Genomic DNA, 20,416 nt, shown 5'->3' on the forward strand with positions numbered 1-20,416 from the left:
GCAGAAGGTTTGATTCACAGTTCAGTAGTTCAGAAAGTGATAATCGTTAGTAGGGCTGTCAAAGTTAACGCCACAATAACGCGTTAACGCAAATTCGTCTTAATGCCACTAATTTCTTTAACGCATCAACGCAACTTGTGATTTTTAGGTTGTAGCGGCTCAGTTTTAAAGCTGGAAATAAGATACTGGTGTCATACCTGATGAATCCATCGGTACCAATGTCATACAAGCTTGTCGTGAAGGAGGCTAAATAACGCAACGTAGTTACGCTAAATGTTGGTGAGGAAAAACTGGCACGGCTATTTCCAAAGGGGTCCCTTGACCTCTGACCTCAAATGTGAATGAAAATGGGTTCTATGGGTACCCACGAGGAAAGTAGTCTCCTGGTGGCGGGGAGTGAGGCCGTTAATAACGCGTTAACGCAAATTTGTTTGAACGCGACTCATTTTTTTAACGCATTAACGCAACTAGAGTGCAGATACTGGCATCATAGGAAACTAGAAAACCTAAATTCACATATGTGAATGTAAATGGGTTCTATGGGTACCCACGAGTCTCCCCTTTACAGACATGCCCACTTTGTGATAATCACATGCAGTTTGGGGCAAGTCATAGTCAAGTCAGCACACTGACACACTGACAGCTGTTGTTGCCTGTTGGGCTGCAGTTTGCCATGTTATGATTTGAGCATATTGTTTTATGCTAAATGCAGTACCTGTGAGGGTTTCTGGACAATATCTGTCATTGTTTTATGTTGTTAATGATTTCTGATAATAAATATATACATACATTTGCATAAAGTAGCATATTTGCCCACTCCCATGTTGAAAAGAATATTAAATACTTGAAAAATCTCCCTTTAAGATACATTTTGAACAATCATGCGATTAATCTCGATGAACTATGGATAATCATGCGATTATTCACAATTAAATATTTTAATCGATAGTCTATAAAGCATCAGCAAACAATAAGAACGGCCCATGACAGTTTCCTAGAGCCCAAGATAACGTCATTAAATGTCTTGTTTTGTCCAACCAACAGTCCAAAAAGTTAACATTAATGTTAAAACAAAGAGTCTCACACTTGAGATCCCCAGGAGTCCCAAAAGTCTCAGGTTGACTGATTGTCAGTGGGTTTTGGTAGTTTGTTTGTTCCAGATCTGTTTTTTTCTGGCTTGTTTGGCCTTTATTGGACAAAGGAAGGGCAGACTGGAAATGGGGGAGAGAGAGAGAGGTGTATGACATGCAACAAAGGTCCCACGGCTGGAATTGAACCTGGACTTTGCAGTTACATGGCATCTGTTGTAACCATCGGCTACCAAGGCACTCCACTAAAAGTACAATATCAACAAGGGCAAAGACCTGCACCTAAATGTGGGGCCTGTCTCGTAGTGGGGCTCTGTGTCAACAACTAGACCTTTATTATTATAGTTCATAATGAGCTTACATGGTGCATGTCTCTAAATAAAGTTCTGTTACAGTTAAGTTGTACCTGCAGGTACAAGTTGGTCCTCTGGTAAATAATGAAGCTGCCATGTGCTGTGTGCTCTGGATTTCAACTGTACATCACAAAACGCAAACAGGGTTCAACAGCACATATTGACCCCGGTACCGTAACTTTGGAAGATCCCGACTTAATTTACAAAGCTTCCTGTTTCCTATTAACAGTCAACATGAGTTTTCTTTTAACCATGACCACGATTTGACCTGCAGTAGGCAGTATATTTTTGGCATCATTGGGCAAAAAATCCCATAATAACCTTTCAGCATATTGTAATTCAAGTGTTCTGAGATATAAATAGACTTCTGCTCCTCCTCATGGCTCTGTTTTCAGGCTTTAAAAAATCTACCCTGTGACAGGAGACTTTGACCAATCACAGGTGATTTGAGAGAGAGAGAGAGATAGAGCGTTCCTATTGGCTGTTCATTCAACAGAGGCAGCTGTCATCTTGTAGTGTACTGTTTAGCTGTAAAATTAGATAGCTTGCTCCGGCTGGTGGGCGATACTTGGTATTTCCTCAGCTGATCTCAACATGGCTGCCAGGTCACAAACTTTCTCATGATGTTTCTGAAAACATTTGAGGCGAGAAATAGGCAGTACTTATTCATTATTTCATATTCATTCATATTTCATATTTGATCAGCGCTGCCTAGTTTGACCGTTTGATCAGAGTTTGTGAGTGATTGACAGCTGCTCAGAGACAGCAGACTCCAGCTCGGCTCTGATTGGTTGATTTCCTCCGATCTGTGAAATCTTGCAGATGCCATGAGGAGCACCAGAGGACACCGGAGGACACCGGAGGACACCGGAGGACACCGGAAGACACAGAGGCACATGATTTTTTTCAGCTTACCTGTCTCATGCACATGTCAGGATATAGTGAGCGTTTATAAAAATAACTTTTTTTAATCATATTTGCTCCAATCTGCCTACTTCAGCTATAACCGTAACCGCATGGTTATTATTGTAAACATGACAAAGAAAGTTCCTCAACCTTTACCCAAACTATTTCCCTAAACTGAAGCAAACCTTCACCACAGCGGTGTCAGATCAGAAAACACTTATACTGTATGTGTCGTTCTGGAGGGCACAAAGACAGACTGTGGATTTAGCAAGGGAACACTTTACAGCCAGTACGTACAGATGGATTCATCACACACACATATAAAGAACTCTTTCTATGTATTAATTCAGACTTATCGAGAGGAGGGGAAGTTTGGGGGAATACCAGTAAAATCAGAGAGTAAATGACAGAAAGAGAGAGAAAGGGATGATTGAGGAGGAGAAGTCAGAATCCAGTCTGCAGAAATATACTGAACTGACCAATTACATTTAATACATGGCTGCTACACTAACCCATACTCTCCCTCTCTCCCTCTCTCTCTCTCTCTCTCTCTCTCTCTCTCTTTGTGTGCTGCTTTAATAGGATATTGATCGACAGAGAGAGATTCGATTGGCCTGCCAGTGAATTGTGTAATGGCTGCACAACGCCAAGGTCACCCGCTGTGTGTGTGTGTGTGTGTGTGCTGTGTTCAATACCCCCCTCCTCCACCTCCCCTTCAACCCCCCCCCCCCCCGCCGACCACTTCTCATCTTCTGGTAAGCTATAGGCTTCAGTCACCCCTGCAGACCCCAGAGTGTGTGTGTGTGTGTGTGTGTGTGTGTGTGTACGTGTGTGTTCATTCACTCTATAAAACACTCTCTCTCCTGCAAACACACAAACACCAACATGTGTAGCACAGGTGTAGCTGTAGCACACACACACACACACACACACACACACACACACACACACACACACACACACACACACACGCACACACACATTCATTCGGTGTATTTATGTTTATTAGTATTCAGGTACTTTACTTAAAGGGGCTGTATGTAACTTTTTACAAGTTCAAATAATTTTTTTTGCCAATGTGTGACCTAACCTAAAAAATGAGACCTTCCACGACTTTCTGGGTTTCCTCTATCAGCCTGTAGACCACTTTTAATGTGAAGAACCTGGGCCCGTGACGTCATGCGCGCTCGCGAGTGCCTTCGCTGTAGCTAACGTTTGGTTAGAAATGGAGTCCGCCAACGCCAACAAACGACCACCCCCCATCACAACTCAGACTCCAACACAAACTCCATGGTAGCACAAAAAAAAAAAAAAGTCCGTCTTGCAAAACAGGAATGTGACCGACGTCGGGGGGAATTACTAGTGTTATGGGAGTATAGCAGAGCCAGTGCGAAGAGTGTGTGTGCACATGGGAAGTGAGTGGTGAAGCGAGAGAGAGAGAGCGGCGACGAGTGTGTGCGAAAACAAGCGAGCAGCGGAGCAGAAGAGAGTTTAGCTCTGAGAATATCTAGTGAATGTTCAGTGGAAGTTGCAGTTTGTGCAGAAATAAATGATGATACTGTATCGATTCTGAAAAACACTGTATTGATTTTTAATTAATAGTTTACATGCAAAAATGTACTCAGTCAATACTTTATTTCATTTGCAAAGAGATGCGTCCTCTCAGTCTATGTGCCCGCTCAAAGTAGTGCTATGATGCTGGATGTTACACGGACTGTGATAAATGCATATCCCACTGTTTTGATTGTTTAAAATAAGTTTTTTTACTCTGATTTTATGTATATGGCGGTGTGTTCTTTAATCTAAAATTTAGATTTTTTAAAATCGCATTATATCGCCTTACTTACAGTATCGCAATATATTGAATCGTAACCCCTGTATCATGATACGTATCGTATTGCCAGATTCTTGCCTATACACAGCCCTAATGTGAAATATATAGGGATATTGTGGTTTAGCTGGCTAATGTTGCTAACTTTAATCAACATGATGCCTGTCAATCACGTTCAGTCTCGTGTGTGTCGCCTCAGTTTTGACTGATGCTCGTTAGCGTCTACGTAGTGCGAAAACAAGTGCGAACAACAGGCCGCTGACTGTCGTTGACTTAACTGCCACAGGTGTCAATGTTAACAAGCAATTTACGATTCTTACAGAGTCCCTTTAAGTAAAAGTACAAATACCACAGTCTGTCAGTCTGTCTGCCCACAACTTTGGTCCAGACTGAAATATCTCAACAACCATTGGATGGATTGTGATGAACTGTGGTTCAGACATTCATGATCCCCTCAGGATGAATTATAATAACTTTGGTGATCCTCTGACTTTTCATCTAGCGCCATCATCAGGTCAACATTTTAATGTGTCCAATACTTTGGTTTATGACCAAATACCTGCAGAACTAATGACACTCCCATCAGCCTCAGCTGTACTTGATGTTTACAGCTAATTCATGAATGCTAGTATGCTAACACTCTAAACTCTGATGATGAACCTGGTTTGCATTATGCCTGCTAAACTTCAGCTTGTTAGCATTGTCATTGTGAACTTGTTCGCATGTTGATGCTAGCATTCCTGTGTCTAAATACAGTCCCACATATCTATTAGCATGGCTGTAGAGACTCTTAGTCTTGTTTCTGTTGGGAGGCTCTAAAAACTACAATACCCATGAGCGTCGGCTACCGTTGCTCAGAGGTGTGAATCAGAGTTTGAGCAAAATTCAGTACGCTTGGTTTGCTGCCTTCGAATAGGGTTGTGTTTACCGTGTTAACGAGAATCATTTTGCTGTATAGAGGTTTTCTTTGTAATTCTATAATATGTCTGAGGAAAATGTTGATATTCCCAACGGCCTCATCTGGCTATTCCACGACTTAACCACTTGAATGCCAAGCATATTTTGTACGTGACTTTCCATGTTGTAACCACAACATGGGCGCTGGAAGCAGGGGGGCCAAGGGGCCATTACCCCCCCACACACACCTACTTTACGGCCTTGTCCCACTTTCTTTTTATTCCCGTGAATGCCCCCTTATTGCAACACGGTAAAAACAGAAATTTCAATCATTCCCGTCCAGCCCGTGCATGTCCAGGCTGCAGGGGGTCAGAAGTGTTTTTACAGATTCACTCTAATTTTAATCTGGTCAGCTGCTGTCTGCTCGTCTCACGTTAACCGCAACCTGAACTGAAGCCTTTATATATGCTTCACGTCTCTTTTTTTCGACAGTATGCGCGTAAACGTGAGGTTGATGCCCAATGAAAAAAACACTGATTAATATATTTATCCACATTTTGCAAGCGGCGGAGCAGAGTGTGCTGTATATCTTTATCCAATCATAATCAACCATTGTGTATCCTAATTCAAATGAAATCACAGTGATCTGACATACAGCCGGCCACAGTTTCATGATGATCCAAAAATAGTTTTACACTTCTCAACAGGTGGGCTGACCCTCGCCAGACGCATTGTCCGGTGCGCCGCGACCGAGGTCTGCTTGGAAAGGCCCGACCGTGAGTTTTACAGCACCCCTCGCCCGGACCTCGCCTCTGCCCGGGGCCGTTGAGTTCTCTCTGCACAGTACGCCCTCTCTCCCTGTGGGGAGGGACGGGATTCCCGGCGTGACAGTCAACCGGGGCGGACTGTCCTCAGTGCGAGGGGTCGATGTCGGCACCCCGTCTCCTTTACCATGCTTATGCTGTGGGACTTCTTGCCATCGGCATTCATAACCATACAACCTTTATGATTAGATTGTTTATTAGAGCACCAAGTTCTTCATTGATCTAGCCTCGTAATTTTGCTCTCAAAGGGCTCCAGATTGATGCATTTAACTTTAAAATGTTCAAAGTTTTCTTCCGGGGGAGCATGAACCACCCACCACAGTCTCTCAAAATCCTATGGGCAAACACTGTGTTATCCTACGTCATCCAAACTGAATATATGATCAGGTCTTTCTACTGGCTTTGTGGGAGCGTCTGAGTGTGTTTCCACACACGTTTCTCATTGTCCATATTTATCATTAATTGTAATAAATGAATAGTGAAGAGTTAATGTTGTTCACTCACATACATGTACACACACACACACACACACACACACACACACACACACACTCACACCCACACACACCATTCAGGTACATTAGCTTTTAACAACCTGGAAAAGCTAGCAGGTCACACACACACACACACGCACACGCACACGCACACGCACACGCACACGCACACACACACACACACACACACACACACACAGGACTCTCCTGCACTCTAATCTATAAGTGATTCTTCCAGAGCCGCATCGCTGCAAATCTGCTGACCAACACAATACACACACACACACACACACACACACACACACACACACACACACACACACACACACACACACACACACACACACACACACAAGAAAGGGTGTGTGCATCTGTGAATACATTTGTGTCTGCCTGAATGTGTCTACGTGTTTGTGAGTATACGAATATAACCTTAATAGCGTGTGTGTGTGTGTGTTTGTGTGTGTGTGTGTGTGTGTGTGTGTGTGTGTGTGTGTGTTGCACCAACATTAAACCAGCTCAGCTCTGTACAGCCACAGAAAGATTTCTTACTCTTTATTTTCCTCGCATTAGAAATATTAACCTGGAAACCCATTTTTTTTCAAGTACACTGACAGAGTTTTTGGTCGCTGGTATCATTCCCTCATTCATACTGGCTGTGAAGTGAAAAAAAAGGTGAAATAGTCTTTCAAACACCTATGTCTTTACTCTACTGCTATTATAAAAACATTATAGCAGTGATACTAAAGGAGAAAAAAGAAGCATAAATGTTCAGGACAGTGCTCAGCTTGTAATAATACTGTGTGGATACTACAGGAGATACAAAGTCCCATAAAAGTTATCTTATTCAAAAACGGCAGCTCCCATTCCATTAGATTTTAAAAGTGCACCTCAGGCTAAGACTCATAGAACTGTTCTTTGGTTAAATGTTTAAGGTGCTTAAATGTTATTGCTCAGTACAGACACTCATCTGCTTTGAATGTGATCAGAAAACCCTCCAGGAGAAACTTTATAAGCAGGGCGGAAGCTAACGTGGAAGTGACTTCAAGGTTCAGTTCCAGAAGTGAGGAAACCTCATTCAAAATCCCATCCACATTTGTAACAAAGTCCAACCCTGGAACTGACCATTTATTTAGAGTATGTTATGTGGTTCGCTTCATATCTTTAGTTAAGCATGGTAGTTACAAAAAAAAAAAGATCCAATGTAAGCTATATATTTAGTATTCCTGTTTTTAGCTGCCTTTAACAATGTCAATTTCCCATAAGCCCAGACCATTGCGTGTCTGTGAGAACGGCAGGACAGAGAGGACAGAACGCTGTTAATGATTTCAGACAGAAGAGATTATAACTAAAAAAGAGGGCGTTGGTGTGTCTTATGGATATGGATGAAACCAAGTTAAGAGGATGCAACAACTGGCTTGCCGCAGTAGTCGGTGTTACCAGTGTTACACAGTGTTACACAGTGTTACACAGTGTTACCAGTGTTACACAGTGTTACACAGTGTTTGGGCATACACCGATTACATTACTTGCCCACCCTCTTTTTGCTTTTTGTTTTTTTTATAGAAATAAATCCCATTTATTTCATTTTGGTGTATCAGCACCGTGTTATGAATACATAGTCGGATGATGGACGCTACAAGCTGAAAGTGAAAGCGTCTGCTCCGTACAGAGTCTCAGCTCAGAGTAGCAGGAGCACAATTTCACACACACGGGACGAGAGAGATACAAGTAGATGGAGGAGGATTTGGTGTCGAAACGAAAAGCAGAAGCACATATTTGGCAATATTTTGGATTTAAACCCAGTGCTATAAGGGAACCGTAACGTTAATGAGGCAATCACCGCATGGCGAACGGAGCGGTCACAGTCGGTGTGCGTGGCGACAGGTGGAATCCTGCGGCCCCGCAGCGAAAGCTCGACCGGAGATGTCGGACACACAGCCATCCAAGTAAGCGTTCTAAAGGTACATATACTGAGTGCCCTCTTTTCTTGTAAAATCGATAACAGTGTAATCGATAACACCGGTGTTGTCACAAGTTTATTAACTGGTGGTAAAATTTCCTCACGTGACATCCCATGACATACCCGCGCTGTCGTGCTTCGAGTTGTATTTTTTTTCTGTGATCACAAAGTAATCGTTGTTTGACTTTATTAAAATCACAAAGTTCAATTTCTAATATCCAGTGCTGTAGAGGAGCTGATTTATTTGAGAACAGAGAAAGTAAACTCCAGGAACACACTTCATTCATCATTTCAGGAAGGCCGATGAAAGAAATGCTGAATTTGAGATTGTATTGAGTTACAGACAGTGGTGGAGGAAATAGATAAGATAAGATAAGTTAAGATAAAAAACAATATTGTCTGTATTCAGATCTTTTACTTCAGTAAAAGTACCAATACCACACTATAAACATACTCTATTACAAGTAAAAGTCCTGCATTGAAAATGTTACTTCAGTAAAAGTATATAAGTATAATCAGGAAAATATACTTAAAGTATTAAAAGTAGAAAATGTCCACTGTGACTGTTGTACTATTACATATTCTATCATTAGATTATTATTACTCACATTAGACCCATTTTAGTCTTTTTTAGGGGGTCCAGGGGTTCTTTAGGGGGAGATAGCAGGTCAACAGTAGATGTCACATAGAAGTGGTGTACATCATCTGAAAGCTGGAACCTGGAGATTCATTTGAGATGCAGCTCAGCACTGTGTGGCAAGTTGCTCTAGTCATAAATCAGAAATAAACGTGAATGAATGAATGAATGAATTCAAATAAATTGTAAAAGTGTATAAGGTTTTGGAACATCATGATAAAAGTACAGTATATGATGGTCATCCTCATGCTCTATTATGTCTCATAAGTTGTTGTAGCAATTTTTGGGTTGATACCATTTGTTACACAGATTTGGTGCCAAATTTAACCATTTTTTACCAATCGACAATTGATAAAAGTGGTCAATAATCCCTCCAAAATACCACATTAAGACAACAAGACCTTGAGGAACACCATAAAAAAAGCCATGCTGTGATTTGGTATGAAAAACTTTTGACATTTGGAGATTTCTGCAAGAATTTCATTTTTCATTTTTCCATTGTGTAAACTGCTCAGAAAGCCCCTTATTGTCAATCTAGCTAGGAAAGCCATCCATCTTCTGAATGCTCTAGGTCTCTAGTTTGATCCATCCATCCTCTGAATGCTCTAGGTCTCTAGTTTGATCCATCCTCTGTATGCTCTAGGTCTCTAGTCTGATCCATCCATCCTCTGAATGCTCTAGGTCTCTAGTCAGATCCATCCATCCTCTGAATGCTCTAGATCTCTAGTTTGATCCATCCATCCTCTGAATGCTCTAGGTCTCTAGTCTGATCCATCCATCCTCTGAATGCTCTAGGTCTCTAGTCTGATCCATCCATCCTCTGAATGCTCTAGGCTTCTAGTTTGTGGCTGTAAAGTTTTATGAGGCTGTGATTATCCTAGAGGTCACCACAGCTCATTTTATACAGTGAGGTCAAATTAAAAAAAAAAAAAATGATCTCACTACAATGAAATGTCTCCTATGGGGACTAACATCATCACATATGTATACAATTGGGCTCATTGGATCCACCAGAGCCTCAGCTTTACAGTGATACCCAAATTATGCAACTTCAAGTCTGTTTAGGGACCCCAGTATGCAAAATATTCAAACACATCATTTTAGAAAAGGCAAAAATAACACATTTATACTGCGTCAAATAGCGAGGCTTTATCATGGCTGTCATTTTATACCGCCGCACACGGCACCTTTTAGGCTGTTATGCAACACACTGAGCGCTCCATTAACTCAAATGTAAAGCCATCCACGGCAACAGTAAACGCTCAGAGAAAGTGCTGCGGTGACGTAGTTTAAAGAGCGAAATGTGGCTGCGCCATAGGGCGGGTGGAAGGGGAGGTGTATGGGTCCAACAAACACAAGGCTTTCATCCAGGAAGACCGCTGTCCGTGTCCCTGTCCCTTGTGTTAAGTTTCACTTTACATTCAGCTGTTTGTTCGTGTCCTGTGTTCACAATGTCAAGTCACATTTTCATTGTACATCGTCATCATTTGAAGCCCAACCATGTTGTTGTTTCCTAAAGCTAACTAAGTGTTTTTGATTAATTCACAACATTAAGCAAATGTTTATTGTGATCAAGAAGTGACGCCGAGGGGTCTGACAAAGCGTCAGTATGTGACGAGTTGGGATGAGAACATGTTGAATATCTCCCTCTGGGATGAAGTGGAGCAGAAATAGAAAGTGGCATGAAAAGAGAATATTTTAGTAATGTACAAGTACCTTAAAATTGGGCGCCATGCAGACCTAGACAGGGCACCGGGAACACACACACACACCTATGGCAGGATGTGTGTATGTGTGTGTGATTAAGTGACTATGTGAGATTTTGCATGCGCAGTGGCGTGCATCTGATCAGGCAGGGATCAGTGTGTGTGTGTGTGTGTGTGTGTGTGTGTGTGTGTGTGTGTGTGTGTGAGATCGATGGCTCTTTGATCAGGGGTCTCTGTGTGTGCTGACAGGCACTTTACATCGGACTATTGTTAGCGGTGGGCGATCGACAGTCTCATATAGATCCCACTGCGCTCTCTGTCACTCTCTCTCTATCTCCCTCTCTCTCCTGCATGTCGGCACTTTTAAAGGTCACGTTCGTCCCTCGTTCTCTCTCTGTCTCTCTCTCCTGTCCCCTCCGTCTCCTCCATTCTGCGGCCTCTTCATCGCCCCTCCCATCTTTGATATTTCCTCTTCATTAAAAGAGTTCAGAGAGAGAGACGACTCACAGCTGACAGGTGACACAAACAATCAAAATGTGTTGAATATTAATATTAAAAAAATGCATTAAGTGTAATTTTAAAGCATAAAGTGGTACATTATCACTAAAAGTTTGGAATCAGCTGTTATATTGATGTTTCTCTGCTTTTCTTCAATAATAACTATTTTAACAGAGACAAAAACAGTATCATTCAGACATCATATGTATTATTTACATTATAAATAGTTTTGGCCCCAAACTAGTTTTAGTTTTAGTCAATGTCCCCACAGTGTTGCATGACAGAGGAGAATACTGTTGGAAAAGCGTCAGTTACCCTCGATCATTATTGAACCAAAATGTGTTTCTGAAACATTTGAAACGAGGAATAAGGCATGCTGTTACCGAATCTGTCTTAATTTTAGATCGACAATGGTTAGTTTAAAAGTTTTTAAATAATTAGTTCCTTCACTCTTAAAATAAATGTACACAGTCTTGTACCTTTGCATTTTCCCTTTTCAAATGTTTTGTGGTCATGATTCATCTTGTAGCTGGTTGGCTTGGTTCCATGCTGAAAACCCTTTATTAGGGCTGTCAAAGTTAACGCAGACAATATTTGTCATTGTTTTGTGTTGTTAATAGATATCCTATAATAAATATATAAATACAGTAACATAAAACAAGCATATTTGCCCACTCCCATGTCATTATGAGTATGACTATGAGTATCAAATACTTGACAAATCTCCCTTTAAGGTACATTTTGAACAGATACAAAATGTGTATTTAATTTGCAATTAATCACAATTAACTATGGACAATCATGTGATTAATAGCAATTCAATATTTGAATTGACTAACAGCCCTCCTCTTTATTTAAGGATTTTCTGAAATATATGAACAAGTGAATAAATAGGAATTTGACTTCCGGGACCGTTCAAAAAGCCGGCGGTCACTGTTTAGCTCCATTGGCATCCAAATCTGCTCACATTTTGATGCTGAGCTTCCAGTTTCTTTTACCAAGGACTGCCGATTTCTTCTATTCTTATTGATCTGTTGTTCAGAAGGATCATTCTCTCTTTCTGCCCTTTCACTTGTCCTTCTGGTTGAACAGTTGTACAGCATTTTGTTCTCCATGTACAAAACAAAATACCATCTATCTGTAAGGAGGACTTTCTACAAGTTAAAAGCATGAAAGACCACTGAAACATATAGAGTAGTCCTCTCAGACATCTGACTGGACTCAATCAGATCAAAACGCTGTTGTGGCAGATTACAAACTTTTCAACAGCAGTATCTATTGCAATGATAATAAGTGTATCATTCAGTAAAAATACAATGTGACTGAGTTGTACGATGTCAATTGATTTGACCAAACTAAGCTATTTTTGGGTTGATACCATTTGTTACACACATTTGGTGCTAAATTTAACCGTTTTTTACCACTTGAGAATTGATAAAATTATTAACAAATCCCTCCAAAATACCACATTAAGACACCAAGACCTTGAGGAACACCATAGAAAAAGCCATGCTGTAATTTTGTATCAAAAACTTTTGACATTTGGAGATTTCTGCAAGAATTGCATTTTTCGGTGATTAGATGGCGAGCACTTTTGTTCTGGAAACTGCTCTATTGCCAATCTAGCTAGGAAAGCCATCCATCCTCTGAATGCCTAAGTGCTCAGAATTAACATAAACCTGCAAAACAGCTAACTATGGACTACAGCAGAAGGTACACAATAGGGGTGTGACGATTCACTCAGCTGACGATACGATACGGAACACAATATTGGGTTCACGATCTCAATACAATACAATATTATAACAATAATTCTAACAAAACTTGATGAAAATATATGACTGAAAAAGTAGCCTTTTATTCAAAAGACACAAAATGCAAAACAAACCAGATGTTTGCCCTATAGTTCCATTTTTTATGAAACTGTAATGTGTTCTAACTAGTAACATGGTATAGCCGAATCATCTTGTAATAGAATGTGTCACTTCAATTCTACTTTCTGACTGAACCATTTTCCACACACTGGACTAAAAGGTTTCCCTCCATTATGAATGCTCATATGCATCTTCAGTTTCCTATTTTGTGTTTCAACAGGGAATCCAAAATGCTGCCATACAAGCGATTAGAAAGTTGTGGGGTGGGGGGCGTCTTCTATGCTAATTTCGCCTGACTCCTCCATTGGCTGCAAATCAGCTGCAAATGCACTGGGCGATATGGCCTAAAAATAATATATACACTTTAACCGAATAGTTATCTGGCAATATATGCTTTATATATTTTTATAAATACGTAACACACACACACACACACACACCGTTTTTAATGGCGTGTAATAAATGTAAAGTATCTTATTGTTATGTTTACCAGTAAGCTGTTATAACATTACTGATAATAAAAAATATTATTTTCCCAGCAGTGTAGAAAGACTCACCAATCACGAGGTGTAGCCTACTGTGTGGCCAAAACTGCAGTCTGGTCCACTTCTTCAGGCTCACAGCTTTGGTTCTGTTAGCTGGACGTTCATATTTTGGATCAAGTGTCTTAATGAGTCTTTTGAATCCGGGCTTTTCAAGCGTTGTGATGTAGTTTACAGCGGCCGTGATTTCTTTGCATTTTGCACTTTGTTTGTCATATGGGATTGCTTTGGAAAGCGAGGAAGCCAGAGTCATTTGCCTCTGGACTGGTTCTGGTTGCTTTGGGCGTGTTCTCGCTACCGTACTCGCTTTGACACTTCAGTTCTTTCGCTTTCTCCGGGCTCCGTCTCTCTCCACTGCTTCCCTTCATAAACAAAAACACGCTGGCCGAATACGTCACACACTCGCCCAGGAGAGAGAGGTCTGGATGAAGGCGGAGTCTGTGACGTGTATTTCTGTGAGAGGGAGCCGGAGGAGAGACGGAGAGAAGGAAATGCCAAAGCGAGTTTCATGCCGGCGGGGTGGCTTAAAAACATTACATGACAATTTGTAGTCGATGTTCGCGATATAGTCATTTCATATACCACGTGTGGGACAAGCCGCGATACATCGACTATATTCGATATATCGCCCACCCCTAGATGACGGTCAACATGTGAAGCTTTCTTACTTTGATCTTTAGTGTCGGGCGGCTGGCTTGTGTGTCTGGCCTCCCGACGATGCATATTGTCAAGTTTTTATATCGCAATATTCTGCGGCACGGTATTTCGTCACACCCCTAGTAAACAGTGCTTGACATTGTTTACCAGAGTCCAGGTAGGACTGGAAAGTACAGTAACAGAACTGTGGGAATTCAGAGATAAACCAGATGAACGGTTCTGTAGTCAAATTGTTGCCGCCACAACTTCTGTCTCCCGCCTTTATCAGATTCCCATTGGACGCAGGTTTTGGAGGTCAGAGTATTTGGGATAAAAGTTCAATTTAGTTTTAGCTTTGGCCATAAAACCTGGCAAAAAAATAAAGGTAGGGTGCACCAATGTGGCTCCAATCAAACTTAGATCAACTCAGATTCTACAAACTTCTGGTTCAATTAATACAGAATGAGCATTTTATATTATTTTATATCATATTATAATAAACCAGGGTTCCTTATTAGTTTGTAGTAATTTTAATCCAAGGCTAAGATCATTTCTGCAGTAGGAGTTAGCATAGCACCTGTACCAAACACAGTTGCTATGGTGATCTCCAGGTTAATATACCTTGACCTCGGATTTAGAAACGTGGTTAAACTGTTGACCTGTTAACAGGACACCAGCCAGCCAATCAGAAACCAGGATTTTGCGTGGCCAATAAATAAACATAAATGCAAGTGAAGTTTGGTCTGTGTGAGAACAGAACATTTTCAAAACATTTACCTGTTGTTGCATCCTACTTCTTTAGTGACACGTTCACTTCAGAAACATCAGACATTTCTGTGCTGTACTCTTTTCCAGAGTATTATTCATGGCTGTGTGTGTTGTTGTGGTTGTGTGTGTGTGTGTGTGTGTGTGTGTGTGTGTGTGTGTGTGTGTGTGTTCATTAAGCTGAGCAGTGTCTGGTTTGGTCTGGAGGAATTACATTAGATCCACTATCGATGACAGATCTACAATCCAATCACTGCTCTGCCTCGCTCTATCAGAGAGAGAGGGGAACTTACTCTGAGAGACTCGTACAAGTTCGGCCACCGTGAAGACGCCGGGCGTCACAAAGCTGTCCTGAAAGCCCAGATGACCTGAGAAAGACACAGAGAGAGAGGGGGGTTCATCAGCACATATTAAATTATCATACTGAGTGATTACATCATCAGACTATTGGCTGTAGAACTCAGTAAACGTTGGTTATTTTTTTAAATGAGTACTTCTAACAGGAGTAAAAGAAGAAAGAGTAGATGTCATACTACTAGTAACAGTCGCAGTACCAGCAGTAGTATTAGTTGCAGGATTAATAGTAGTAATGGCAGCAGAAGCAATACCAGCAGTAACAGTAGTATTAGTAGTAGTAATGGTAGCAGACACAGTACCAGTAGTAACAGTAGTATTAGTAGTAGTAATGGCAGCGGAGGCAGTACCAGTAGTAACAGTAGTATTAGTAGTAGTAATGGTAGCAGAAGCAGTACCAGTAGTAACAGTAGTAGTAGTAGTAGTAATGGCAGCGGAGGCAGTACCAGTAGTAACAGTAGTATTAGTAGTAGTAATGGTAGCAGAAGCAGTACCAGTAGTAACAGTAGTAGTAGTAGTAGTAATGGTAGCAGAAGCAGTACCAGCAGTAACAGTAGTATTAGTAGTAGTAATGGTAGCAGAAGCAGTACCAGCAGTAACAGTAGTATTAGTAGTAGTAATGGTAGCAGAAGCAGTACCAGCAGTAACAGTAGTATTAGTAGTAGTAATGGTAGCAGACACAGTACCAGTAGTACCAGTAGTAGTAGTAGTAATGGTAGCAGACACAGTACCAGTAGTAACAGTAGTATTAGTAGTAGTAATGGTAGCAGACACAGTACCAGTAGTACCAGTAGTATTAGTAGTAGTAATGGTAGCAGAAGCAGTACCAGCAGTAACAGTAGTATTAGTAGTAGTAATGGTAGCAGAAGCAGTACCAGCAGTAACAGTAGTATTAGTAGTAGTAATGGTAGCAGACACAGTACCAGTAGTACCAGTAGTAGTAGTAGTAGTAATGGTAGCAGAAGCAGTACCAGCAGTAACAGTAGTATTAGTAGTAATGGCAGCAGAGGCAGTACCAGTAGTACCAGTAGTAGTAGTAGTAGTAATGGTACCAGTTACTACTGGTACTGTTACTACTGTAGCAGTAGTAACAGTAGTAGTAGTAGTAGTAGTAATGGTAGCAGAAGCAATACCAGTCGTAACAGTAGTAGTAGTAGTAGTAATGGTAGCAGAAGCAGTACCAGTAGTAACAGTAGTATTAGTAGTAGTAATGGCAGCAGAGGCAGTACCAGCAGTAACAGTAGTATTAGTAGTAGTAATGGTAGCAGACACAGTACCAGTAGTACCAGTAGTATTAGTAGTAGTAATGGTAGCAGAAGCAGTACCAGCAGTAACAGTAGTATTAGTAGTAATGGCAGCAGAGGCAGTACCAGTAGTACCAGTAGTAGTAGTAGTAGTAGTAATGGTAGCAGACACAGTACCAGTAGTAACAGTAGTAGTAGTAGTAGTAGTAGTAGTAATGGTAGCAGAAGCAATACCAGTCGTAACAGTAGTAATAGTAGTAGTAATGGTAGCAGAGGCAGTACCAGTAGTAACAGTAATACCAGTTAGTAGTAGACATTTTGTCAGTATCAGTATTAGTATCAGTATTATTAGTAACAATAATTGTAGTAGAATCGATTGTACCAGTGGCAGTAGTAGCCTATGAGTAGCATTAATAGTAGTAGTAGTTGTAATAGTAGTATTAGTAACAGTAGCAGTAGCAGTAGTTTTAGTATCAGTTGTAACAGTAGTAGCTGTTATTGGTGGTAGCAGTATCAGGAGGTATAGTAGTTGTAGCAGTAGTAGTAACTGGAAAATAAATAGTAGTACTATCAGTAGTAACTGTAGTACAGGTAGTACTATCAGTATCAGTGCCAGTAGTAGTAGGTAGCAGCAGTAGTAACAGTAGAATTAATAATAGTGCTGTCAGTAATAGTAGAAGTAGTAATAGCAGTAGGAGCAGCAGTAGCAGAAGTTGCAATAACAGTAGTGGCAGTAGTATTAATACTAGTATCAGCTGTAGCAGTGGTAGTAGTATCAGTTGTAGGATCAGTACATGTAGTAGCAGTAAAAGCTGTAGTAGTCAAAAGAGCTTCATTATCAGCTGTAACAGTAGTAGCAGCAGTAGCAGTAGGGACAGTAGTGGTAGTAGTGTCAGTAGTAACAGTACCAGTAGTATTAGTACTGACTTTAGTACTAGCAGTAGTGTCGGTAGTAACACTAGTACTCGTAGTAGTATCAGTAGTAACAGTCGTACAAGCAGTAGTATCAAGGAAGTACAGAACAGATGAGAAGTGGAAGCTTCTGTTTCCCAACAGGGATAATCACTACCAGCTGGAAGTATCCCTCTATCTGTGTGTGTGTGTGCATGCATGCATGTGTGTGTGTGTGTGTGTGTGTGTGTGTGTGTGTGTGTGTGTGTCTGTACTGGCAAGTAGCGGAATCTCAGGGTCAAGGTCTAACACACACATACACACACACGCCAGAAAGGATTTCCTCCACACACACACACACACACACACACACACACACACACACACACACACACACATACTTACAGTACGTTGACATCCATCAACACACACACACACACACACACACACACACACACACACACATTTAAAAATCTGTTACACACACTTCCCTGATTCAGTGTGTGTGTGTGTGTGTGTGTGTGTGTGTGTGTGTGTGTGAGATAAAACCACAGCTTCACTTGGTCTGACCACCAGGGTCAAACACAGGTCACCCCTGAATGTGTGTGTGTGTGTGTGTGTGTGTGTGTGTGTGTGTGTGTGTGTGTGTGTGTGTGTGTCGTGCGTGTGCATACGTGTGTGTCTCACCGTTCTCTGGCTGCTCCTTGATATCTGATTCGCTGGCCTGGTTGGGGCTTTCTGATTGGCCGGTTTCTGGAGGGAAAAAACAGATGAACACTGATGAGGACGAGTCCATCCAACGATGTTAAATACACACACAAACAAGCACACACACACACACACACACACACACACACACACACACACACACACACACACACATAAAGAGGTGCTGTGTCCTGATTGGACGGTTAGTTAATTTTTTTGTAGCTGAAAACAACATTAACACCAACATGAAAACAATGTATGGAACAACTCCTATTTAAGGCGGCAGTAGGCAGTATATTTTTGGCATCATTGGCAAAAATCCCATAATAACCTTTCAGCATATTGTAATTCAAGTGTTCTGAGAGAAAACTACACTTCTGCTCCTCCTCATGGCTCTGTTTTCAGGATTTAGAAAATCTTTGACCAATCACAGGTCATATCACTGAGAGAGCGTTCCTATTGGTTGTGCTCCGGTCATGTGACCAGTACTTGGCATTCCTTCACCAGATTTCACAATGGCGGCGGCGTCACAAACTTTTTTATTTTACAGCTAAACCGTGCACTACAAGATGATTCTGAGAACATCTGAGGAGAGAAATAGTCATTACAGTAACAGAATATTGATTCATATTTGATCAGCGCTGCCTAGTTTGACCGTTTGGTCGGAGTTCGCAAGTGATTGACAGCCGGCTCTCATAGACATGGGCAGCAAACCTCAGATCAGCTCTGACTGATGATGCGTTACATGCAAACACTTTTTCTGTTTTATTAATTGACTGTTTTCTATATATTCTGTCCATGTTGTTATATTTTTCACTTTTCTTATGGTGACCTGAACATCTCATCCCATTGGATGAATTTAAACTGTTTAGAGATGTCTGTGATGGGTTCTGATACAGCTGTGTGCCTTATCTCGTGTAAAATATCTTGATCACAATGAGATGACTTGATTAAATAAATGTTATAATACTTTTAAAAAAAATCATCATTTTGTTGTAGAGTTTCAAACATTTAAAAAGGGATAATTCATTCTTATGTTCATATTTTCAGGAGATAAACCCGAGTGAACACACACACACGCACACACACACACACACACACACACACACACACACACACACACACACACACACACACCAGACTGACCTGCTGCAGCAGACAGTTGACTGTTCATTCACACTCTTTACTGAAGTGCTATAACAGCAACAAGAGCCCTGAATTCAAAATGAACTTTGGTGAAAGTATGGCAGTATAAAGCAGTAAAATCAGAAGAAGTCAGATGGCGTTTGGCGGTACCACGGTTTATCACTCACTCTTTGTCACCGCAGTTTTACAAACGTGTTGGAGAACTACTGTGGCCTCCAAGTAACGTAAATACGTAGAGCTAGTGTTTGGTTTGTCCGCTCTGGGCTACTGTAGAACATGGCGGACTCCGTGGAGAGGACCTGCTCCCTATGTAGATATGAAGGGCTCCTTCTAAGCTAATGAAAACACAACCATTCTTAGTTTCAGGTGATTCTACACTAATAAAAACGTTAAAAATGTTAAACACTGGTCATTTAAGTAAATGTATGTTATCGGGTACATGTACTAAGAGTCATAAAAATCAAAGTCCTCAATGAAGAAACATGTCGCTCGTGACTAATACTATTATATATTATTTTATTTGATTATTACTCATGCATATTTTACAACTAACAGCCCAAACCTAAAAATATTCCAAATACATTTAAATTAATATAATACAAATATAATAATATATAATATAATAATTTTCTGTCAATTAACTAATTGATTAATCAACTAATGGTTTCAGCTGTACTTGTATAAACTGTTGGGTAGTTTAATTTATAACAAAACATCATATTTCATAAGGGCTTTGTATGTTTTGTGTGCAAAAACCTTCATTTGTAAAGTAACTAAAGCTATCAGATAAATGCAGTGTTGTAGAAGTAGAAAGTGCCGTGGAAAAAAAAAGACTCACGTTAAGTACAAGTACCTCATATTACTCAAGAACAGTACTTGAGTAAATGTATTTAGTTACTTTCCACTACAGATCTTAGCAGAGTTAATATGAAGGACAAGACAAACTGATGGACACAAAGACAAATCCGACTGAACCTAAAGCGGCCACTCTGCTCGTCACTGCAGAGGATTATGGGACATGTTTAACATCTTCCAACAGAGAAACTCGTTGCTGCTTTG

The 20,416-nt window shown here is 40.8% G+C and overlaps 1 protein-coding gene across 4 annotated transcripts in view; it reads right to left on the bottom strand.

Annotated features, from left to right (window-relative positions):
• nfia (nuclear factor I/A) overlaps positions 1–20,416 on the bottom strand; it is a 266,171-nt gene that overhangs the window by 40,958 nt on the left and 204,797 nt on the right. For all 4 annotated transcript variants that reach the window (XM_074636630.1, XM_074636631.1, XM_074636632.1 and 1 more), the window contains 2 exons: positions 18,191–18,256; positions 15,308–15,382 (listed from right to left, as the gene is read on the bottom strand). In XM_074636630.1, the coding sequence (XP_074492731.1) occupies positions 15,308–15,382; positions 18,191–18,256 (141 nt within the window). The remainder of the gene's footprint in view (positions 1–15,307; positions 15,383–18,190; positions 18,257–20,416) is intronic.

This window comes from Sebastes fasciatus, chromosome 5, assembly GCF_043250625.1.
Source record: "Sebastes fasciatus isolate fSebFas1 chromosome 5, fSebFas1.pri, whole genome shotgun sequence".
In the NCBI taxonomy this organism is placed as follows: domain Eukaryota; kingdom Metazoa; phylum Chordata; class Actinopteri; order Perciformes; family Sebastidae; genus Sebastes; species Sebastes fasciatus.